The 25,028-nt window shown below is 41.5% G+C and overlaps 1 protein-coding gene across 1 annotated transcript in view; it reads left to right on the top strand.

Annotated features, from left to right (window-relative positions):
* Topbp1 (DNA topoisomerase II binding protein 1) overlaps window positions 1-25,028 on the top strand; it is a 52,407-nt gene that overhangs the window by 19,230 nt on the left and 8,149 nt on the right. Inside the window, exons 11-25 of the mRNA XM_059268482.1 lie at window positions 149-492; window positions 1,412-1,584; window positions 3,737-3,948; window positions 6,211-6,497; window positions 13,700-13,873; window positions 13,964-14,073; window positions 15,284-15,407; window positions 16,390-16,536; window positions 16,635-16,737; window positions 18,933-19,125; window positions 20,865-21,085; window positions 21,808-21,959; window positions 22,183-22,294; window positions 23,833-23,996; window positions 24,754-24,891. Coding sequence (XP_059124465.1) covers window positions 149-492; window positions 1,412-1,584; window positions 3,737-3,948; window positions 6,211-6,497; window positions 13,700-13,873; window positions 13,964-14,073; window positions 15,284-15,407; window positions 16,390-16,536; window positions 16,635-16,737; window positions 18,933-19,125; window positions 20,865-21,085; window positions 21,808-21,959; window positions 22,183-22,294; window positions 23,833-23,996; window positions 24,754-24,891 — 2,654 coding nt within the window. The remainder of the gene's footprint in view (window positions 1-148; window positions 493-1,411; window positions 1,585-3,736; window positions 3,949-6,210; window positions 6,498-13,699; window positions 13,874-13,963; window positions 14,074-15,283; window positions 15,408-16,389; window positions 16,537-16,634; window positions 16,738-18,932; window positions 19,126-20,864; window positions 21,086-21,807; window positions 21,960-22,182; window positions 22,295-23,832; window positions 23,997-24,753; window positions 24,892-25,028) is intronic.

Here is a 25,028-nt window from a genome sequence, read left to right on the forward strand (position 1 = left end):
CTTGTAATATTCGTCCTTGAACTCAGGGAGATCCATCTGCTTCTGTTTCCCAGTGTCGGGATCAAAGCTGTGCATTACCACACTCTGTGGAAATAAGCTCTTAAGTCTGGTAATTGTCAAATAGAGACCCTGCCTTTTTCTTTTCCAGTTGAAGCTATAGAGCCTGAAGTTGGGCCTTACAGTGATTCTACTCAAGTTGAGCCCTGTGATGACTCCACCCACATTTCTGTGCAAGTGGAAGACCAGTCTTCAGTCAGCCATTGCCTCCTTGATGGCTCTGCAGTTCCTGAGGAAGGCTTATTTAGCCAAAAGAGCTTCTTGGTTTTGGGTTTTAGTATTGAAAATGAGTGTAACATTGTAAACATCATAAGAGAACATGCTGGAAAGATTGTGTCCCTTCCCAGCAGAATTGTTGCTGACTATGCTGTGGTTCCTCTGCTGGGGTGTGAAGTAGAAGCAGCTGTGGGAGACGTTGTTACAAACACATGGCTGGTAAGAAATGTTGACAGTCGAAATCCAAGACTGAAGGAGTTTTGGCGCCAAGGTCTTAATGTGTACTTTTGAAGCAATTCAGTTTGCCTAGCAAGATGGCCCAGTGGGTAAAGGCACTTGCTGTGGAAGCCTGGCAACCCGAGTTTGCCCCAGAACCCATGCTGGAAGGAGAGAACTTGCCAAAGTCGTCCTCTGGCTTCTCTGCACAGGCTCTTCTCTCCTTCTTTGTCACATGTCCTTTCACATTCACCTTTGTGCACTTTGTTGTGTGTGTGTGTGTGTGTTTGCATGCACATACAATAATTTAAAAAAATGTAAAACTCTTCAGCTTCTTGGTCCTCATCCTGTAACTCCAGCTCTGGTGACCTGACACTTCCTTCTGACCTCCACAGGCCCTGCCCTCACATGCACAAACACACACTCTCACACATACATACACACATTAAAAATAAAATACCTTTTAAAGAATTTAGAAGTCCGTTCTTCTTGGTCCTAACACTGACATACGGAAGTTGCTGTCACAGGGCTGTGTCAGCAGGACTCATTGTCAGGAGGCCTTTGTAGCCTGTCTCACCTCACACTGTTGATCCTTCTTCACAGCCGATGCACAGCATGCACTTTTTAAATGTCTCAAGAGTGAAGAGAAAATGTTAAACTAAAGTACTGATACAGGTGAAATACAGAGTAACTTCCAATTGCTCTAGCAATCCATCTTACTGATTTAATATGCAAATATAAAGATCTAATGTCTATGTATCTCTCTGACTGTCATTTGGAATGTGCTGAGAACGAACATACTGAAGACTGTTAATGTGGAGTTCCTTTTTCTTTAAACAACAACTGCTAGGATTGTAACTTGAGCCTGTCTTAACCACTTATTTCTTACTTACAGTAGCTTTCTTGCTTTTGTTTTCCAAAGGTTACGTGTATAGATTACCAGATACTAGTTGATCCCAAGTCGAATCCCCTCTTCACCCCAGTGGCGGTAATGTCGGGAATGACTCCTTTAAAGGACTGTGTGATTTCTTTCAGTCAGTGTGTTGGAGCAGAAAGAGATTCCTTGGTATTCTTAGCAAGTCACCTTGGAGCAAGGTATGTAATATTTTTCAGTCTGTCTGTTACACACACACACACACACACACACACACACACACACGGTGTTAGGCATCAAGCTGAGGGCTTTGCGCATGCTAAGAGGGGCTCTACTACAGCATTCCCAACCACATCATGGTTTTTGTTTTGTTTTGTTTTGTTTTGTTTTGTTTTTTTTTGACTTAATGGAAAGTATTGTAATTACATTTGGCCAGGGTTTTATTTGTTGTGTGGTTGATGAGTAGGTATTGTGTCTATAATGGCTCCGGGAAGCAGAGGGATGTATACTGCTAGATGGATGTCTGGCAGACTTTTAAGGCTGTAGGCATTGATTTTTTTTTTCCCTTGGCTTAGTCACCATGAAAGGGAATGATTAATAGTGATCTGTGGGCTTGTCTAAGCATTGTGCCTTTCAGTGTGCTGTAAGGATATTTCCTCTTTCTTCTTCTACCTCTTCTTCCTCCTCTTCCTCCTTCTTCCTCCTTTCTTCTTTTTAATATGCATCCATTGCTTCTCTTCTTTTCAACCAGAAATGCAAATGGAGCACGTTGCAAGGAATGCAAGGAACACTTTGGAAATAAAGGAGTTAAAAAGTTACCTGCAAAATCCTTCAGTAGCTCAACCTCCCTAATTGGTCATTACATAGTAGCATTTGAAAAAAAGTAGAAATCAGGTATATCAATACATATCAATTAACCAACTTCATATTTAATGGGAAATATTTTTAAATTAAGAACATAAAGAGCATATTCCTTCAGATAGTATACTCAACATTCTGGGAGGAAATGATGGCCAAAGGTAGAAGTAAAGACAAAAAGGAGGTCATGGGTTTGACTTCAGGTCAAAAGGCATTAAACAAGAAAAAGAAGAGTCCTGTACGTAAAGAGTGCGCCCATGGAAGGTAAAATGTCAGTGTACCTAGTAGAGCATCTGTGTCTTCCTAGGACAGTGGTTCTCAACCTTCCTAATGCCGCAACCCTTTACTACAGTTCCTCATGTTGTGGTGACCCCAAACTAGAATTATTTTTGTTGCTACTTCATAATTGTAATTTTGCTGTTGGTGTGAATCGTAAATATTTTTGAAGATAGAGGTGTGTCAATGGGGTCATGACCCACAGGTTGAGAACCACTGTCCTAGGAGCCCAACAGGGAGAGGAGTCAACAAACATTGGAGACTTGGAATAATAACACCCACATTTAGGGTGGGTCTTTCAATTTCTCCTAACCTCCTGGAAACTCTCTCATTCTCAGAGACATGCTCTGATGTTTGTTGCTGGTGATTCGAGTTCCCTTCAAGTTGATAATCAAGATTAGCTATCACCATAGCACATGGGTTGGTGTGTTAATGTTAAATAGGAGCCTGAAAACTATTGAAAATAGTCAAACAGTATTGGAAGACAGGAAATCGGCCTTAAGACCCAGAATCAGGAAAGACTGATGGTTTCAGTTTTAAGTGCTGGGCTCATTTTCTGCTCATTTTCCCTTAATGCTCTTCACTCTTGACTAAGTCACTTATTTTCCTTTTCCCCTTGCCTGCAAAACACTGAAATTTACAAAAAGTGAGATAATCAATTCAGATGATGTGTGAAAATGCTTTGGGAAGTTATAATGAGTAAAAAGATAGGTATTTATACCATTACTGTGCTCCTAAAGTTGTTCCATACTCCTTTTGGTAGGAAGGTATAGATGGTGTTCAGTATATGTGCTGCTCTCCTGAAAGGACCCATGTTCCCTTCCCAGCACCCATGCTGAGCTGCTTGCTCTGAGTTACCCTGTGACTCTACTTCCAGGTGATCTGATGTCTTCTGGACTCCACAGGCACTTGCACACATATGTACATGCACACATAGGCGCATGCACACATGCATAATAAAAAATCTTTTTAAAAAATCTATCACCTTTTCATTAGTGTATGTTTTCTTTGGGGGGCGGTTTCAAGACAAGGTTTCTCTGTATAGACCAGGCTGGCCTTGATTGAACTCAGAGATCCCCCTGCATCTGCCTCCCTCCGGGATTAAAGGCGTGTGCCACCACAGCTTGGAATATGTTTTCTTAAAGTTAACTAATCCCGCTGTTATAAAAGAAACTTTGTTCTTAGTTTGTAGGCTAATTTATATGTGATCATTTGCTTTCCTTTCCATGTAAATTTTAGTGTTCAAGAATTCTTTGTTCGCAAATCCAGTGCAAAGAAAGGCATGCTTGCCAGTACACATCTTATAGTGAAAGAACCAATTGGTTCTAAATACGAAGCTGCAAAGAAGTGGAGTTTGCCGGCAGTCACTATTTCATGGCTCTTAGAAACTGCTAGAATGGGGAAGAGAGCGGATGAAAGCCATTTTCTGGTTGACAGTGCACCTAAACAAGGTTAGAACTCTTTGTTTTTATGTGTTTTACAACTTGATGGTTGCTGAAATAGGAATGTTCCAAGACTTGCTTTGAAAAGTTCTTTTGTTTCTGCTGTTTATGGTGAGACCTGTGAGTCTTTGTTGTGTGTTTGTTATTGATGGCCAGATGGATGTGCGCTCTTAGCACAGATGCTTAGTGTGTACTGTATCCTGTGCTGTCCCTGTGATCTGAAAGCTAGTAAAGGACACACCCAGGGTTTCAGTGTTGAAGTAGAAAGATGTGAGCATCTATCTTACTTAGTCTTGATAAGTTCCTACCATGGCTCACACTAGCATGATGTGTAGCTAATGTGTTCTTGCTGCTTATCTGGGCTTTTGCGTGTTCGCTCAAGATGACCTAATACTTGCCTACTATCTTAGTTACTTTTCTGTTGCTGTAATAAGATACCATGACCAAAAGCAGCTTGGGGAGGAGAGCATTTATTTCATTTTACAACTTGTAGTCCATCATCTAGGGAAGTCGGGGCAGGAACCTAAAGGCAGAAACTGATGGGGAGACCATGGAGGAGTGCTGCTTACTCCTCGTGGCTTGCTCAGCCTATTTTCTTATACCATCCAGGGACCATCTGCCCAGGGATGGTACCACCCACAGTGCATTGAGTCCTCCCACATCAGTCATCAATCAAGAAAACACACCACAGGCTTCCCAGGCTTTATGTCTAGTTGACATAAAACCAGCCAGCACATCTAGCTTCCTTTTATCTTTAGCTAGACTGTCCGTTCCTCTGGGAGAGACACCTTCTTTGACTCCGCAGTTACAGTCCTATCTCATTTTTGCACTTTTTTTCCTTCGAGGATTCTCCTTGCCTGGAGAAACTGGTTTGCTTTCCTTCCTCCTTCAAACTGTAAACTCTGTAAAGTCTTGTGAATTCTTTATTTTTATTGTCTAGTAATGGGCCTGCCATGAAGTAGCCGAAAGTGTTTTGCTAAAGTTGAGCAAAAGTAGTAGAGGTGGGAGGGTCCAAGTAGCTTCTAAGTGGTAGTGTTGCTAGGCAGACTGCAGAGGCCAGTCACCATCTTGGGGAACACTCCGAGCTGTTGCCTACTAACCTAGACAGACTAGACCTGTTTGATTGCCACAAGGATTGGAATTTTCTTCTTACTGTGTCTTTCTTGACTGGGTGGATAATAAACTTTTTTGTTTGTTTGTTTTTTGTTTTTGTGAATGGGTTTATAATTATCTATTTCAGTTAATGTGTGTGTGTGTACAATTCAATACATATATTACATTTGTGTACACATATATTTATGTATGTGTGTTTATTTGTATTTGTGTATGTGATATTTGCGTGTGCATAACTGTGTGATCAGAGGTCAACATCGTGTGTCTTCCTCTATCATACTCCACCTTTGTTTTAGAGACAGGGTCTCTCACTGAACTTAGAGCTCACTGATGAGGTGAGCTTCAAGGATCTGCCTGCCCCCACCACCAGTACTGCAATTACAGGTGCACACCACTGCACCCAGCTTTCATGTGGTGCTGGGGACCTGAACTCAGGTCTTTGTTCTTACAAAGTATGTACTTTACCCACTGAGCCACCTGTTCAGTCCTCAGCATATATTTTAATATCATCTGGAAGCCGGGATTTATAGTGCCCGTCTGAAGCCCAGCACTTGTGAGGCAGAGGCAGGAGGGTCCCTTAGCAGGTATGTCCAACCTGTGGCCTGTGCTCTGCAGTCATACGAAGATGGCTTCAAGTGCAGCCCAACCCACAAAAAATAACTGGGTGGGTGGGTGGTTGATTGGTTGGTTGGTTGGCTTTCATTTGGTTTCTTAAGACAGGATTTCTCTGTGTGACAGCTCTGGCTGTCCTGGAACTTTCTTTGTAGACCAGTCTGGCTTCGAACTCACAGAGATCTGCTTGCCTCTGCCTCCAAGTCCCAGCTGTTTTTTGTTTGTTTGGTTGGTTGGTTGGTTGGTTGGTTGGTTTTTTGTTTGTTTGTTTGTTTCTTAACTCTGATTGTTGGGTTCTCTTGGAAGATGACAATGTTTTATGGCAGTGTCAACGGGTTAGGCCCACCTGCAAAAGTATATGAGACCTGTCTCCAAAATAAGTTCATCTGGTTTGCTTCTTGGAAAGTAGGAGTATAACTTTATGGTTTAAAGTGTACCAAGACAATATGTGGAACCTAACAAAACATCAAAGTGTCATTTTGCCTCATTTGAAAGAAAAAGCTGATATTAGTGGTTTGTTTGTTTCTTTTCATTTTCAATCTATAGAACAAGTATTAGAAACTAAGCTGCCAAATGTAATGAATCCAAATCCAGACTCTCCAGGACATCCCAACACACATCTAGAAATGCACAGAAAAATGGCTGTTACACCTTTGGACATGAACCGCTTTCAGAGTAAAGCTTTCCATGCTGTTGTATCTCAGCACTGTAAGCAGGACTCAGTCTCTTCGGCACTTAAGAAGCCACTTAAGAAGGAACCCTCCTTACACCTGGACACACCATCGAAGTTTCTGTCTAAGGACAAACTTTTCAAGCCATCTTTTGATGTGACGGTAAGGCTTGAAGGAAATGGTACCAGTGCTGATCGTTTTACAGTTTATAAAGGTAGAGCCTCACGTTGTGCATCACCACCAAATTTTGTAATGTAAAGTCTTCCAAGGATGTTGATAAATAAGTGCTCAGAGTTGAGATAATAGCTGTGTCTATATATAATGTGAAGTTAGGGCCCTGGGTTCAAGTCCCAGATTGCTACATGAACACAGCTCTAGGTAGATCATTTAACCTCTCTGAACATCACTTTGAAATGAAATAGTACAATGAAATGGTTTTGTAAGCTTTGAAATAGAGAACGTGTTGCTGCCTTTCTGAGGTACAAGTTAAATGTACCTTGGGCTGGCTTTCTGAAAGTCCCTCGTGTCACCTTAACTTTCCAGTCCTTCCTCTTAGAGGAGATAGGTGGTGTTTCTGTCTGTTCTGAACAGTGTGGTCTGTCACCTTTGGAAATTTATCCACAAATCAAAGGCTAAAAAAAAAACATTTTCAAATAGTCTACTTTTAAGTCCCCAGACATTCTTTTTCTATCTTTCATTTGGGAGCTTTTGCCTTCTGAGTAGCTGTTGAAGTCATTGCCTATGGTTTCTATATCCCTGAACCCATTTGCCTGTTGATAGTTTGCTTATAGAATATTAAGAAATAGCCAGGCGGTGGTGGCGCATGCCTTTAATCCCAGCACTCAGGAGGCAGAGCCAGGCGGATCTCTGTGAGTTCGAGGCCAGCCTGGTCTCCAAAGCGAGTTCCAGGAAAGGCGCAAAGCTACACAGAGAGACCCTGTCTCAGAAAACCAAAAAAAAGAATATTAAGAAATAGTATGTTAGCTGGGCCTGGTAGTACTGCCTATAATTCCAGTTACTTGGAAGCCAAGGAGGAGGATCATAAGTTCAAGTCTTTTCTAGGTTACATACTGAGTTCAAGGTCTGCCTCAGAAAGTACTTTTGTTTTTGTTTGTTTGTTTTTAAAAGAGCGTTGTAGAGGTAGATCCGTAATAGAATAGTGGTCTGGCAGACATGAGAGGACCCTGGGTTCTAGCCACAGGAAAACCAAGTACATTTTAGGTATTTTTATTACTGTGTTTAGTAGCAGATGATTCATCTTCCAAAAATAAGTATTAATTGATACCAGGACAATTTTTCCAGGTTAATGTGTACCTTTAATCTTACCAATTCTGGTGGTTCTTTCTTTTTTTTTTTTTTTTTTTTTTAAGATTTATTTTATTTATTATGTATACAATGTTCTGCCTGCATGTATGTCTGCAGGCCAGAAGAGGGCGCCAGATCTCATTACAGATGGTTGTAAGCCACCATGTGGTTGCTGGGAATTGAACTCAGGACCTCTGGAAGAGCAGTCAGTGCTCTTAACCTCTGAGCAGCCCCAATTCTGGTGGTTCTTAAGACAAAATGGTTTCTTTAGAGTCCTATGGTTTTGCATGAAATCCCTTTCAAAATTCTGTGATTAGTGCTCTGCCCCATGAGCCTTAAGCAGAGGAAAACCACTCTCCTGGTGCTGTGACTTCTGGAGTCAGGCTGACCCTGCTTTGTGCTGCCTTGTGACAGCATGTGAACTCTGAGCTTCACCGTTCCTTTCCTGAGATCATGTTAAGTCATGAAATGAGTCCAGACAACTTTTTTTCTTTCTTTTTTAGTTTTGCAAGACAGGTTTTCTCTGTATACCCTTGGCTGTCCTGGAACTCGCTCTGAGACCAAGCTGGCCTTAAAGTCAGAGAGATCCACCTGGCTCTGCCTCCCAAGTGCTGGGATTAAAGGTGTGTGCCACCACTGCCTGGTTCAGACAACTTAAGTGCACAGTTCATAGACCCCTTAAATGGTAAATAAAGAAAAACAATACTCTGCTAAATGAAATAGTGTACTGACACTATGTTCAGATAGAGTTGCTAATACTGTGTACCCTTCCTGATGCCCCTTCTTAATATTTCTAATTCATAAAAGTAGCTCCCCTCCCTACAACTTCTCACAGTTGTGTTATGCTTGTTTCTGGCTTTTATATAGGTAGTGTTATAAAGCCTGTGGTTTGTCTGTTTAGATCTATTTATTATGTATACAATGTTCTGCGTGCAGTGTATGTTTGCAGGCCAGAAAAGGGTATCAGATGTCATTATAGATGGTTGTGAGCCACCATGTGGTCGCTGGGAATTGAACTCAGGAACTCTAGAAGAACAGCCAGTGCTCTTAACCTCTGAGCCATCTCTCCAGCCCCCAAAGTCTGTTTTGTTTTCTGTTTTTTTGTTTTTTGCATTTGTTTGGTTGGATTTGTTTAGCCTCTATTGTGTAGATTTGCCCATGTTCTACTTAACTAATTAATTGGCTTATCATAAGATGGCATTTTATCTAAGGTGTAGTATTTGATACATATCTAATATGAAAGATCTAACTTCTTGATAACTTAAATCCTTTGTATCCTTTTCTAATAGATGTTTATTTACCTATCCTATATATTAAGCGAGGTTTGCAAGATTCTTGTGTTGGTAATTCTTTTTCTTTGGAAATCTTACATGGTTTTTGTTTTTAGTAAGTAGTTGCTATGTTAGTTGGCACACTGACATGCATGACTTGCCTTAGTCAAAATGTAGACTGTGGCTTTTGATATTACAAACTGCCCTATCCTGTTTAATGCTTTTTGGCTTGAGGGCTGTCTCCTCTGGTTCTAGGAATTTAATCTCTGCTGTCTTATCTCTAAGATCTGTCATATATTATTTGGTAATTAGTTTATACTTGCATTATATGTATTTATATTATGTGTTTGCTTGATATCCTCTTTTTTTAGGTTTTAAGACAGTTTTACTATATAGACAGCTCTGGCTGCCTTGATATGTAGAACCACACTGGTCTTGAACTTGAGGTGCTCCTCCTGCATCTGCCTCCTAAGCGGGATTAACACAGTAGTATATACCTGGCTGTGTTAATACTGTCAGTGTGTTCTTATTCCCCTTCCTAATCTTTTGTTGTTGGTTAGTTTTAAATCATACTGGCTTTCACTCTGAAGCAATCATTCTTCCAGTCCATGAACATACCCTTGTTGGGGAATATTCTTGTTTTTCATTTTAAGTTATCACATACTGGTGAGTTTCACAGTCTTTACTCTGCTTTGTGTGTTTGAAATGTTCGCTGTCATTTTTGAAGCTTCGCAAAGCTTTGGTAGGATCTTTTTTTTGGTAGATTCCTTAGAGTGGGTGTGAGTAGTTCTTGCTTTTGAACATTAAGAACTTTTGTGGCATTGATTCTTTAATATACTGTTTGAATCAACTTTTCTGGTCTGCAGTTTTCCCTTGAGTTTTCTGAGCATGCTGCTCTGCTCTACCATGTATGTCTGTTTGGCTGTGTGTGTGTGTGTGTGTGTGTGTGTGTGTGTGTGTGTCTGTCTCTATAGTTTCCAATAATTTTTTTATTTTAATTAAAATATTGCCCGCTTCTTTTCTACCTTCTAGTCTCTCCAATATTTATTCTTTCCAACTCTTCCTGTGTTTCTCCCTCATTCCTTCTCACGTTGGTGGACTCTTTTTATTATTTTACACACACATACAAACACACAGAGAGACATTTTACACATAAATAGAACCTGCTGAGTCCTTTAGTATTGCTTGTGTGTGTATAATTTCAGGGCTGACCACTTGGTGTTAGACTATCAGTTAGGGAACTCATCTCTGGGAAAATTAAATCTCCCTCTTTCAGCAGTCAGTTGCCTGTAGTTATCTGTCCTAGGAGTGAGGCCCCCAGGAGATCCCTCCCACATTGCTTGTCTACTTAAAGATTTATTTATTTATTTATTTATTTTGTATACAGTATTCTGCCTGCATGTGTCCCAGCAGGCCAGAAGAGGGCACCAGATCTCATTACAAGTGGTTGTGAGCCACCATGTGGTTGCTGGGAATTGAACTCAGGACCTCTGGAAGAGCAGTCGGTGCTCTTAACCACTGAGCCATCTCTCCAGCCCCTGCTTATCTATTTATGTTGTGTTTTTTAGGTCTTGTAATGTTAGGCAGCCATGTTGCTGAAGTATCATGGATGTAGCTTCCCTGTTGTTTCTAGGAGACTCATGCTCTCATCAGACTTCTTTCTTTGTCCTTTGACTCTTTTTTTTTTTTTTTTTTTTGGTTTTTCAAGACAGGGTTTCTCTGTGTAGCTTTGCGCCTTTCCTGGATCTCGCTCTGTAGCCCAGGCTGGCCTCGAACTCACAAAGATCCTCTAGCCTCTGCCACCCGAGTGCTGGGAGTAAAGGCGTGCGTCACCACCGCCCAGCGTCCTTTGACTTCTACGATCTTTTCTTTCTCTTTTCCATGAGGTTCCCTGAGCCTTGGGACTTGGTACACCAGGATCACCTGATCCTTGCATTTTGACCACTTGTGGTTTTCTGTAAAGTCTCCATCTGTTGCAAGAGAGATTTCTTTGATGAAGGTTTCTGTAGGTATAGGTTAAATCTTTAGAAGGTAGTTAGGGGTTGTGCTGGTCTAGTGAAGTGGCTGCAACAGGTTCTTCTCTAAGATCCACGATCTCACTAGCCCTCGGTAGTTGACTAGATTTCTAGTGTCAGGCATGATTTCCTGTAGAGTGGGCCTTAAGTCCAGCTAGACACTTGTTGGGTACTTCCAAGATACAGATACAGCTATTGCATCTTTAGGGATGTCTTGATATGCAGGTTGTTGTTGTGGTTCATAGGCATCACAGCTGGGAAGGACTATTGACTGCTTCCCTCTCTTGGCAACTGCATAGCACGCTCTGGTACTATGAAAGCTAGACTTGGGAAGGGAGGCTTTGATGTCAGATCCAGCTCAAATGTTCTGAGAATTATGTGGTGTCTTCAGCAGTGGCGACTTAACTTCAACCTCTAGGAGGCAACCAAGGGCAATAACAATAGCATGCAGTGCATGTTTTTTATAATTTCAGTATCCTGAACACTTCAAAGGCTCCTTTTGTTCTTATATGTTCCAAATGGCATGCAAAGGTAGTTGTGTACTACTTAAAGATTGTTAATCAAAATAATTGGTTTATTGGCATAGTTTAAATAAATTTTGTTGTATTTATAAATTACTATGCTGGTAGTATATGAGCACAGTAAAATAAAAGAGAATGAGCAAGACACCTGAGTGATGGTAACTTGCCCTCAGAGGACTGTGGGGTGCTTGGGAACAGGATGTATCTTACGGTTTTTTGTTTTTCTGTTATATTCTATTAAAAAAGAAACACAAATTAACCCAACTGCTTACTTGAATTATAAAAGTAACACGATTTCAGTATGAAAAGAAGCAACTGTATATAGATCTGACAGTAGTAATAAATTGTAATAAATTGTAATATGCAGTGTATACAGGCATCATACAGAGAATGAGGCACCATGCCTGGCCCACAAAACAAGACTATTTTAATATCTTAAAATCTGATTTTTTTTTTCTTTAAAATCATTCATGAAAAAGATTTTCAAGTCCAGATTAACACCTTGCTAGCCTGGCATCAATAAGCTACATTGAACACCAGAACTCTGTAGATAGAGCATTGTGTAAACTGTAACTTTCCTTTTCATTTTTTTTGTTTGAGTCAGGGTCTCATGTAGCTCAGACTGGCCTCAGTGTTAGTATATGGTCAAGGATGACCTTGAATTTCTGATCCATATATGTGTTCAAAGGTGTTGATCACTTGATGTGTGTGATGCTGGAGTATGTGTCCAGGACTCTGTGCATGCTAGGTGCACTCTCCCACCTGAGCTGTGTCCCAGCACAAAGCATAAGCATTGTGCTGATAACTAGCTAGTAAGGCCTTACTCTTTGGCTCTTTGTTAGTCCCATCTGTAGCTGAGGCTTTCCCACTCATTCCTTCTCTCCTCTCTAGCGCGTCTGAATTTCTGAATTAGTTTCAGAGGTGTATGGAACTGTCAAAGCTTAGAGTTGAGGTGGCAGGTGGTAAATCCTCTCCATGGACTGTCCACGTCTCCACATGGCATCTTTTATTTGATCTGGGTGTTAAGGTTTTTGAACTCACATTCCTGAACACTTTTGTGATTCACATCTTTTGTGATCTTTTCTTTTTGACGTGTGCCACTTTTTGTTACCCACATTTACAGTAGAAGGAATGTTCTCAAGAACTTGGTTTTGAACACGTGTATCTTTGTGTTCAGTCATACAGTCCTTGGTATCAGCATGAGGCTGATAAGAGTGGCTTCCTTCCCTGGAGTCTGCAGAAATCCCAGATGAGAGCATCTGTCTGTTCTAGAGCTATCACCACCCATTGTCATGAAGTACTGTTAGAGGACTTTCCCCAGTGGTGCTCAGGAGCACCTGTCTGTAAAGGTTTTAGCCTCCAGTGCAGTCCTGGTTGTCATCCATCTCTGTTGGCTGTTTGGTTGAGAAGGAACCAGTTCCTGCATGGAGCTCTCCATGTCTAGTTCTTGGCCTCCCCTCCCTCTGAGCCTGTATTTTATACCTTTGAAGATTTTTTTTGTTCTTGGCTCATTCTGACTTTTTTTACTCCCTCGAGACAGGGTCTCATTGTATAGCTCTGGCTGTCCTGGAACTCTGTAGACCAGGCTGGCCTTGAACTCACAGAGATCCGCCTGCCTCTACCTCCCAAGTGCAGAGATTAAAGGTTATGCACCATCACCACCCCAGCTTCATTCTGACTTTTTACCTAGTCTTAAAATTAGTTTCTTTCTTGACCATCCTAGCTTATTTGTTTCCTTCTGTGTTCTTTTTGGTTTGGAGTTCTTTATGTAATTGCAATTTTAATTCTTAAGTAAATGTGGCATGCATTACTGAAACGGTAAGTAAGTTTAATGATTTTATTTATCTGTTCTTAAAACCTTTATTTTTGTGTGTATAGTTATTTTACTTGCATGTATGTCTATGCGCCCCACATGAATACCTGGTAACCACAAATCCAGAGGGTGTCTGATCCTGGAACTGGTGTTACAGTTGTAAACCACCATGTTGATGCTGAGGGTTGAACCCAGTCTTCTGGAAAGGCCACCAATGCTCTTAACTGCCAATCCATCTCTCCAGCTCCTTCTTCGGTGCTTGGTGAAAATATGGACTTTTTCTTTATAGTATAAAAATAGAATTGACAGTTGATTGTTTTAATTTTGGGGAGAAAAAGAGTAGGTCAAAGATAATCTCTTTCCTCTCTCCTTTCTTTCCCTCTTATTTCCTTTTCTTTCTCTTTCGTTGTTTCTGCCTTTTTCCTGTCCCTAAACACAGGATGCACTTGCAGCCTTGGAGACCCCAAAAGCTGCCACCCAGAAGAGGAAACTGAGCTCACCACTCTCTGAAGTCATCGTCAGAAACTTGAAAGTTGCCTTGGCCAATAGTTCCCGAAACACCAGCACTCTTTCTGCCAGCCCTCAGCCGAAGGGTGACGACCATTTGGAGGAGGTAGACTTGGTTTTCTTATTAAGTGGAAGATGTCACTAATGCATGTCAAAGAATCATAACTGATCTGTTCCTTTATTTCTCCATGTACAGGTAGAGACTCCACAACCACTTGACAAAGTTGTGGTGTGTGTGAGTAAAAAGCTCAGTAAGAGACAGAGTGAACTGAATGGGGTCGCAGCCTCACTGGGAGCAGAGTATAGGTAGGCACAACTTTATGTTGGTGGTACCAGCTGCAGCTCAGAGGGAGCCCAAAGCCTTGTCTTCCCTTAGGAGGAAGTCTTGGTTTTGCCTGCTTGTGTGCACTGTCTAATAAAACCTCCAATTTAATTTAGCATAGCCTTTGAAAATACTCCCCATGTAACAATTCATTCTTACATTTTACACAACTAACACATATTGTGAAGCTGGTTTATGTTAGTACTCTGGAAGCTTGTGACCCATGAATGATCAGCATAGTTGAATGGAATTCTTACCTTCACAGAGTTTAGTCAGTACATCTGGGACTGACTGAATTCATTCAGTCATTCTTTCGCTCCTTTCTTTTTTTTTTCTTTCTTTTTTTTTTTTTTTTTTTGGTTTTTTCAAGACAGGGTTTCTCTGTGTGGCTTTGGCTGTCCTGGAACTCGCTCTGTAGACCAGGCTGCCCTTGTACTCATAGAGATCTGCCTGCCTCTGCCTCCTGAGAGGCATGCGCCACCACCGCCTGGCTTAAATTTATTTCTATCTTAATGATTTTCTGTGAGTAGTACTGACTACTGTAGCAAGCCCTCCTAGAGTAAGATGCCCATTGAAAATATTTCAGTTTGTTTTAAATTTAAAAACATGTATCTTGGCAGGGTGTGGTGGTACACTCCCATTAATCCCAGCACTTGAGAGGCAGGAGCAGGTTAATTTCTGAGGGTGTGCATAGTGAGTTCTAGGATAGTCAGGACTACAGAATGAGATCCTGTCTCCAGTGTTTTCTTAAGAGACATAGTCTCAGGCTATGGTAGAGTTCTTGCCTAGCATACACAGAGGCCTGGGCTCAGTTCTCAACACGGAGACACTTTGTGATGGAGCAAATAAACAGGGTGGTAGCCAGTGCCTGGACAATGATTTAAGTGCTTTAAATTTCATTAATTTGAAAATACTTTTTGTTATAATTAAAAAGTGATACACATTATAAAAGAAAGTGGAAGAATTTTTAAAAGTATAAAGAAGATAGTAATATTTTGAAAGTGTTCTTCTGTCATGTTCCTACACTGTATACCTGAAAATTGAATCATTGACATTTGTCAGGATGCAAAACCAACCATTTTACTATTCTTGCCTATCCTCTAGTTCTTGGAGTTTTGTGTGTCAAGAGTATTCTGTTTAGAGTGGACTGCTATTTGCCTTAGTTAGTCCTTTTGCCATATTTGGTTGTTTCAGGTGGAGTTTTGATGAGTCAGTGACTCATTTCATTTATCAGGGTCGGACAAATGATAGTAATCGAGAATATAAATCTGCAAAAGAAAGAGGGGTACATATTGTTTCCGAGCATTGGCTTTTAGAGGTAAGAAGTGTTTTTCCCCCTCCCTTCCTGGTCGATTGAAAATGTACGAACATTTCAGAGCACAGGCCAGTTTCAGTGAATGCCAGTCGGTTTGCTGTTGGGTTCCTGTGGCAGCATGTGACAGCAAGTGCCCACTTGGTGGCTGGGAGGTGAAAGAGAGATGGCAGGAAGGGTCAGATTCTGTGCTCCCTTCCAGGACACACCCCGTGGGGTCTGTTGGACACCGTGTGGACTCTGCTTATAACATAAGGGCCTTTGGGGACTCTTCCAAGATCTGAGCTGTACATAGGTCATGCCGCGAGCATTATATTTCTTTAGCTTCAGAACGTAAGATCTTTATTGCTTAAATAGTTACCAAATTTTAAGTGAATACTTTTAATCTGATTCCTTTCTCTACTGAAAATTATATGAAGAGTGAATAAAATAAATGGCTTGGAAGGTAAAGGCTCTAACCACCAAGCATGACTGCCTAAATTTGGTTCCTGGGACCCACACAGTGGAAAGAGAACCAACTCCCACAAGGTATCCCTGTCTTCCACATTCCACATGTGCACCACCCCTCCCTTCTCCCACAACATAAATAGAAATATAATTTTAAGATTATATGAAAACAAAAGATGAAAAAAACGTATATTTGAGGAGAGTTGATTTAGCATGCTGATATACTGTATAGCTATGCTTCTTTTCTTGGTAGTGATTGATACCTTGCTAAATACAGAGGCCGAATTAAGAGTTTATACTTTAGTGGGCATTACATATTAAAAGTTTGGGCGATTTGTTACCTGTGTAGTTATTTGATTTATTATTATGTGTGCACGGGTGTGTGTGGAGGTAATTCCACTCCTTCCACTTTATGTGGTTCCGGGGAGTGAATTAGGTCACCAGATTAATGGGTGAGGATGTTTCCTGCTCAGTCGTCTCCCAGGTCCCAGTTTCTTATTTACGCGTAAACTGCTTTCTGAAACTTGCACTTGTATTCCAGTGTGCTCAAGAGTATAAGCATCTTCCGGAATCTCTGTATCCGCACACCTACAATCCCAAAATGAGCCTGGACATCAGTACAGTGCAAGACGGCCGGCTCTGTACTAGCCGGGCACCCTCGGCCGGCTCTGCTTCCAAGGACGATGAGGTAGGTAGTGTGGAGAGGGCCCCTCCTAAGCCGGAAATAGACCTCTGTGAAAGTGTGCAGTGACTGTCTGAGAAATTGTAATTTTTCTCTTTGAATAGCCAGATCATTTGTCTGTAGAAGAAAATGAGACAAACAGCGTGGTCACGAATAACGAAGAGTCGGCACTGTTGAATGGGGATGGAAGAAATGCTTGTAAAGGAGGTAAAGACACTTTTTCACTTTTTGCCCCCTCTACTCCCCAGAGTTCCTCTATGAAGCCCTGGCAATCCTGGAACTATAAGACCAGGCTGGCCTTGAACACAGAGGTCCGTTTGCCTGTCTCTGCCTCCCGAGTGCCCACAGCAATCTTCACATTTTACTTTTGAGAACATTTGTTTTGACTTAGAGCCCCAGCTGCATTTGCCACTAATAAGAAAGCTGGGTTGGCCTTCTAGTTTTGAAGCCAGACACTGACTTCTCTAGTTCAGGAGCCCTGGAGAGGCATCTCCTTGCAGTCCAAGGCAGCTGTTAAGTGTAGCCATGTGCAGCTTCATGTCAGTGATAAGCTGTGTGCTCACTGGAGTAGCGCTTTTGAAAATTCCATCCAAGAATTTTCTCTTTGCATTTATAGCTTGACTGCGTAGGAGACATGCTTTGACCTAAGTTAGCGTTCATGCATGCCTTTGTCACTCAGCTTAGTCATTGCTAGCTTTACTTTAGAGGTAGACAGGGGTGTGTGACTATTCTTTTCACTTGAACACTTAAGCCATTGTGGGATATTAGTTGAACTAATTTTACTATTACTGTTTCTTGGGGATTGAGGAGGTCCTGGGAATGAGAGACATGGGGAGTAACAAGTCAGAGTGTACACACAGCGTTTAAGTGTGGCGTTTGTACAGGTATGGTTCACACAGTAGTGACATCTCTGGTCACTGGTCACAGGTGACCACACAGATAGAATTACTAGGAAGAGCTGGACAGTGGTTAATACCTAGTTACCACAGCCTTCAGTTTGCTTTAAAAAAAAGCAGTGCTTTAATGTTTTGTTTTCTGTTGCTATAAAACAGTACCTCGAACTGGGTAATCTAGAAGGAAAGGAGACATTTTTAGCTCAACTAGCCTTAGAGAGTGAAATCTAAGCTTGATCCATTTGGACTCTGGTGAAGACCTTCTGGCTACATCACATCATGGCAGGAGTATTTATCAGCAAGTGGGCGAGTGTCTTTACATGGAAAGACTGGAAGCAAGTTAGATAGGCTTACTCTTGTCATAGCAACTCACAACAGCTAGCCTGAGTTCCCTGAAAACTACATTAATCAATTGTGGGCCAGTGTTCCTAATGATCCAGCCACCTTACACTAGGCTTCGTCTCTTAAGGGTTCTACCCACTCCACCACACCACCCACCAAGCTTCAACCCACACATGTTAGGGTGTGCACTCAAGCTATAGAATAATATTTGTAAAGTGTGATAATGCAAGATGTGTCTGCACAGGAGCTGCTCCAGTCTTAGTTTTAATTGGTAATGTAGTATGTGGCACACAATCTGTCCTGCTTTATTTTACTGTCTCTTCTTAATTGGCATTGACTGGTTATTTTGAAATTTTTGGTAATTCAGATAGTGCTGCACTGATTACCTTATTTAGATATATATGTTCTCTTTTAATATATTACTCTCTGGCTTCTCCTTAGCCATCCTGCCCTACTAGAATTTTCCTTCTGACTTGCTATTCCATTCTGTTCATTCCAAAAATACTTGGTGTCTAATTCTGTGTCTAGTCTATAATGGAAAGGAAAGGTAAATATGTTGTGGTCTGTGTTTTCAAACATTAGTGAAAGCTTGGCTAGTGCTTTACAGCAGTAATCCCAGGACTTGAGGCTGAGGCAGGAGGGGAGTTCAAGGCCAGCCTGGACTGTGTGGCAGGACCCCGTCCCCCAAAGCAAATAAGCAAGTAGAGCTATAGAAGACAATCAGGTACAAACAGATGACTGTGTGAATCTCAGTGTAGTTTGCACAGTGAGAAAGGGTCAGAAGCAAGCAGGGAGCTCTTCAAAGGGACTAATAAGTATTCCTCCAAGGGAGTCCTCATTATTTCAGATACAGTCCTTATGGCTGCCTTCGTGTTTTGTAACATTTCTAGCCGTACATTCCTACACAAGTATTCAGTAAATATCAACCAATTTTTTTGTTCAACCAAATCTAGACCAAATAGTATAAGATCTAATTGACAAGAGAAGTTTATAATGGGGTATGGTGATGCATGTAACCTCTGCACTCTAAAGACAGGAGCAGAATGATCACAAGTTGAGGTCAGCCTGACTACACACTGGGAGCCTCGATTTAAAAACCAGCAAGGGGGAGAGAGGAGAGGGGACAGATGTCTCTTGACTGATAATGACTCCTATATTTGTTTCAAGCTCTGACACAGACCTTGGAGATGAGAGAAAACTTCCAGAAGCAGTTGCAAGAGATCATGTCAGCAACCTGCATCGTGAAGACGCAGGCGCAGAAGACTAGCCTGTCAAGAAGCAGTTGTAACAGTGCTTCTTCAACCCCTGACAGTGCTCGTTCTGCTCGGAGTGGCCGGAGTCGAGTCCTGGAGGCACTCAGGTTTGTGCTTGTCAGGCAAGGGTGGCTGGAGGGGATGAGAGCTCCTGTTTGAGACACCTGGTCACTTAGCTTGGTGGGCTAGGCTAATTGGGTTGGTTTGTTTGTTACTTTTTGCAGTAAAGCAGAAGTTTAGAATTTTAAGACCAGTGAAGGGGTTTGTGTTGGGCTTTTATTAGCTCAGACAGTATGCGTTCTACCCGGGGTCATCTTTGTGTTCATCCTCTGCTCACTGGGTGCTCCTGTCTGCTCGCTTAGGCAGTTTGCTGCAACTCTTGCTTGGAGGTTATGATTTTGGGGTCCACTTTTCCATTTGAAGTACACTCAGTGGGCAATCAGTCCTGTTCTTTAGTGCTCGCCCTGAACACTCGGGGTGTACAGAGTACTTAGGTTTAAACATGTATTATGAGTGTGTGATGTGTATGCATGGTGGTGCATGCCTATAATCCCAGCACATGGAAGCTAGAGGGAGGAAGATCAGGAGTCCAGGATCATCCTTTACTACAGAGCAAGTGGGGGCCAACCTGGGATACATACCTATATTTAAAAGAAAATTTTAAATGCAATTATTAAACCTAGTAACTCCAGTTTTCTAAACATTACCATGTTTCCCTAACTTAGAGAATTAAAACAATCCCATTTTTAAATGCAGCAGTTTGTAGAATTAAAAAAAAAATGATATTGAATTTTTTTAAAAAATATAAATATATAGACAGTCACTTTAAAGTTCCAGTAGAGGAGGCTGGAGAGATGGCTTGGTTAAGATCACTGGCTGTTGCTACAGAGGACCTGGGTTCAGTTCCTACCACCCACATGGCAGCTCACAATTGCCTATAACTCTACCTCCATAGGTTCTGACACTGTCATACAGACATACATGCAAGCAAAATACCAATACACATAAAATAAAAATGAAATAGAGCCAGGCAGTGGTGACACATGCCATTAAGCCTAGAGGCAGGCAGATCTCTGAGTTCGAGACTGACCTGGTCTACAGAGTGACTTCCCAGGAGAGCAAGGGCTACATAGAGAAACTCTGTCTCAAAAAAACAAGATAAATAAATAAAAGTAAAAATAATAAATCATTTTTTAAAATTTCCAGTAGAAATATTTTAAAAATAAATTAGCTGGATGTGTTGGTGCATGCTATGCTGGCTAAGTTTTTATAAACTTCGCACAAGCTAGGGTCATTTAGGAAGAGGAAACCTCATTTGAGAAGATGCCTCTATCACATTGGCATGTAGGTAAATTTGTGGAACATCTTGATTAATGATTGATGTGGGAGAGCCCATCCCACTGTGGCGCTACCTCCACTGGGCGGGTGGTTCTGGGTTGTATGAGAAAGCAAACTGAGCAAGCCGTGAAAAGCAAGCCACTAAGTAGCACTCTTCTCTGGTCTCTACTTCAGTTCCTGCCTCCAGGTTCTGGTTTGAGTGACTTCTTTTAGTGATGGGCTACAACTGTGAGCTGAAATAAACCCTTTCCTTGCCAGGTTGCTCTTGGTCATGGTATCTTATCACAGTAGTGAAGGCAAACTAGGATGCATGCCTGTAATCGTAGCACTGGAGGTAGAAGCAGGATCACCTTAAGTTAAAGCTATACTCTCCATGAAGAGACCCTGTAGCAAAAAAAGAAAGATCTCCTAGATTGATTCATTCAACAAATATGCATCTGTACTACTCACCGGTTTTATACACTTGGATTCAGTAGTGACTGTTAAATTGTCTCTTTTTATTCCTTAGGCAGTCTCGACAGATAGTGCCTGACATCAACACAGAGCCCTCCCAGAACGAGCAGATTATTTGGGATGACCCGACAGCAAGGGAGGAGAGAGCAAGGCTCGCCAGCAACTTGCAGTGGCCTAGCTACCCCACACAGTATTCTGAGCTTCAGGTTGACATTAAAAAACTGGATGATTCTCCTCCTCGAGAGCCTGTGTTCCGTTCAGAAATTGCTGAGCAGGGTAATAAGAAAAACCTGTTTGTTTGTTCTATATGCATGTTAACCCCTTAAAGACACTGTGGTTCCCTGTATTGCACATGCAAATGAAAACAACTTCAGTACTGTATCAGTCAATTGAGAAATCTTTTTTGATCTTCAAATGTAGAAATTTATGATCAGCCATTTTACAAACATGGCTCACACAGCACTTCTTTCCAGCCTCTTTCTGTTTAGTGTTTGCTTTTCTCCCTGTAACTCATTTGTATTGGACTCTCTGAATTCCACCCAGCTTATAATGTGTTTGTTCTTTGGCTTTTGTGAACTTCCTGGATTTTTTTTTTTTTTTTTTGTCATTTCTTCACACTGGGTGATCATCTTCCTGTGCTGGATGAAAGGAAGGGTTCACAAAACCCAGATAATACATATGCCCTTTCAGAGTTATTTAGTTGCATTTATTTTTAACTTGGAGAAGTTGGCTACTCTCTTCTACATGTATTGCTTGTTTTTGAGGCAGGGTTGCACTCATGCAGGTCTCAAACCTGAGATTGTCTTGTCTCAGCCTCCCGAGTTGCTGGTGTTACTGGCAGACACCACCATGCCTCACCTCACTCTGTTATACTTTTGCATTGCAGAGTTCATGGTTCATTTGATTTTGGCCAAGACAAATGAGAATAGTCTCTAGAATTTGTTCTAAATTATATTTGTACACTGTCTATCACACTGCCTTGTTTCCCTCACCCTCAGCCTTGTGTGTGACTGAAGCTCCAGAGCACCCAGTGTCTGAAGAACCAGAAACTCCAACAGCAGATAGGCGCCATCTCTTCCCCGGGCCTGAGGCCCCCAGCATTGCTTTCCCCCTGCCCAAGCCACCTGTGCCTCCACAGCCTGCAGACAAGGTGTGCTGATCCTGGCTAGGGTGGTGGCGACTTTGGGTGTTATTGCGCTGGAGTAGGACTTTGTTCTCTGCGTTAGATTCTTCACTATTGAAAATGGAATTTCTTTGATTGAATTACAGTTTGTATATTTGGTACCTTAGAAGAATGACTAAAATGTCACTATAAAATAGCTGAAAAGAGTTTTAAAGTTAATTTCTTCTAAAATAAAACTATTGCATTCTAGATTGAAACAATGGAGGAGAGTCAAGAAAACCTTAAAAAACAGTATGTATTCCAGATGTCATCACTGAATTCTCAAGAGAGGATTGATTACTGTCACCTGATTAAAAAACTAGGTACCAGTATTTTACATTTGTTTGAAAAATTTTTTCTTCTGCTATTTTTTTTAAATGTACTATTATTACAACTTATTGGAATACAGATGCAGTCATATTTCTATTGTATGTAATGGGGAGATGTTGAAAAAAGAACATGGGTAACTTATTTAAGCCCACACATTGAGTCAGCATTAGGGTTTTGATTTCATAAAGATCTAATCTATATCTACAGTTACTAGATCATGGGACCTAAGCATTGAAAGATTTAGCTGGGCCTGGTGACTTGAGTCTCCCAGCACTCAGAGTCTTCCTTCGCAGTAACATTACCCTTATTCCTAGCTGTCAGACTTTCCCTCTGACCCCTGGGAGAGGCAAGCTGGAAGACCTGATGTATTGTAGCTGGGCTGCAGTAGGAACAGGAAGTGGGCCACCACACTGTCTGGTAGCCTCATGTTGGGGAACAAGAAGAAATAGATGAAATCACCTTTAATTTAGTGTATGAAAACTATCACTCAGCATTTAATCACATAAAACACCAGTGAAATGTTTTGCAGGGGATTTTTGTTTTGTTTTTTATTTCTTTGAAATAGCCCCCTGAATCTACACTAGCTTTTTTAGATCGTTACTCTAAAAGACCTGGATCTCACAGCTTGACATAGCAAAAGAGACCGTCAGAAATGACAGGGCCGAGCGTGGGTGATCCCAGCAGCTGGGAGGGAGGCTAGAGCAAGAGGACCTCAAGCTTGAGGCCACTGGGCTGCACAGTGAGACCCTGTTTGAAAAAAGGGGGTAGAAAGTGCTGGAAAGATGGCTCTGGGTTAAGAGCACTGGCCGAGGACCAGGATTCTAGTCCCAGCACCCACATCTTGTAACTCCAGTTCTAGGGGATCCAATGCCCTCTTCTGGCCTCCATAGGTACTGCACTTGTCTGCTACGCAGTTAAACATGCAGGCAGAACACCCATACACATAAATAATAAAAAATAGGTTTTTGTTTTTTGTTTTTTGTTTTTTGTTTTTTTTTTTTTAAGTAAAGAATGGGACTGGGGGTAGTGTAGTACAGTGTAGAATACTTGGTACATGCATATGAAGCCCTGAATTTCAAGTGTACATGAGTCAGCACTGGAATTTTGATTCTTATAAAACCTTAATCCACATTTCAAATCACTAAGTCATGGTATGCTAAAAGCAGGCATGAGAGGTGATAATTTTTTTCTTGCGGGGGGGGGGGGGGGTGTTCCGAGACATGGTTTCTCTGTGTAGCTTTGCGCCTTTCCTGGAACTCGCTTTGTAGACTGGGCTGGCCTTGAACTCACAGAGATCCGCCTGGCTCTGCCTCCCGAGTGCTGGGATTAAAGGTGTGCACCGCCGCCTGCTGAGGTGATAATTTGAAGTGAATGTTACTTTTACATGATATGTCAACTTTTTAAGTTGTTCATCTTATATAAGTAATTTTTAAGCATAGTTGAGATGACATGATTTTCTAGAAAGATGGTAAGAAACCTAGTAAAGTAGAGGTTTTTCCTATGTATTCACAAAATGTTTTCTCTACACAAGGTGGGTCAGTGATTGAGAAGCAGTGCTCAGACCCCAACTGCACACATATGGTTGTAGGGTACCCATTGCGCAATGAGAAGTACTTGGCCTCCATGGCAGCTGGCAAGTGGGTGCTTCATCGCTCCTACCTGGAAGCTTGCAGGACAGCTGGGTGCTTTGTGCAGGTGTGTATTCACATTCCTAGGCCGGCTTGTTCTCTTGTAAATGTCTGAAGAGATCCCTGCTCGTACACTTACCATGCAGATCATCTAAATGACCACATGTGGTCAGCTAGACTATACCAGCTGTGTAAGGATTTCAGTAACAAAACAGAGTTTACAGACTCAGGTTGCTTTATTCACATTCCTTTTTCTTAAATGTTTTGCTTGGCATACAAAAAGGAGTTTCATTGTGGCCTACTAACTTTTTGTTACCTAATTTGTCAGTGTTTTTTCTTGAAATGATACTAACATGAGAAGGTTTCATGTAAGCTTTTTTTTTTTACTGTTAGCTCCTTCTGTGTTGAACTAATTGTTGCAAACAGGCCAGCACAGTAGTATCTACCTTGTAGTTTCTGAAGCTTCCAATCTGAGTTCCTTGGGAATTGCCTCTGTTTATGTCTCCTCTGACTGTGCTCCCATGAAACCAAGTATCCTGAATAGTACTAAGTGGCCAAAATACAGCTGCCTGGCCAAGGGGTGTGATGCTGGGAAATGAATTTCTGGTTTTAATTAAAAGCCAACTGTACTTGATTCTTAACATAAAACCAAATGAATCTGTATTTCCTGTGTGTTTACAAAATGTTTAGTGTTCTCTGTATCTAACAGTTGAACATACAGCTTTGATCTTAATAGACTGAAGGCTTCTTAGGGCCAGAAACCTGTGCCTAGCACAGTGCTCTCTGTTAGAGGAACCCAGCAGTTCACTGGCCCGATTTTCTAGGAAGAAGACTATGAATGGGGAAGTCGCTCCATACTTGATGCTCTCACAGATGTCACTGAGCACCAGCAAAAACTAGCACTTGCTGCAATGAGGTGGAGGAAAAGAATCCAGCAAAGACAAGAATCAGGCATTGTTGAGGTATAAACATACATAATTATATGGTGATTACATAGATACTACAAAGAGGATTCAGTATTATGACTTGTTTTAAAGAGAATATGCTTGACCAAGTAATTCTAATTATCTTTTATTCCTTAATTGATATGTTTATTGTG

This window comes from Peromyscus eremicus, chromosome 7 (genome assembly GCF_949786415.1).
Source record: "Peromyscus eremicus chromosome 7, PerEre_H2_v1, whole genome shotgun sequence".
NCBI classification, from domain to species: Eukaryota; Metazoa; Chordata; class Mammalia; order Rodentia; family Cricetidae; genus Peromyscus; species Peromyscus eremicus.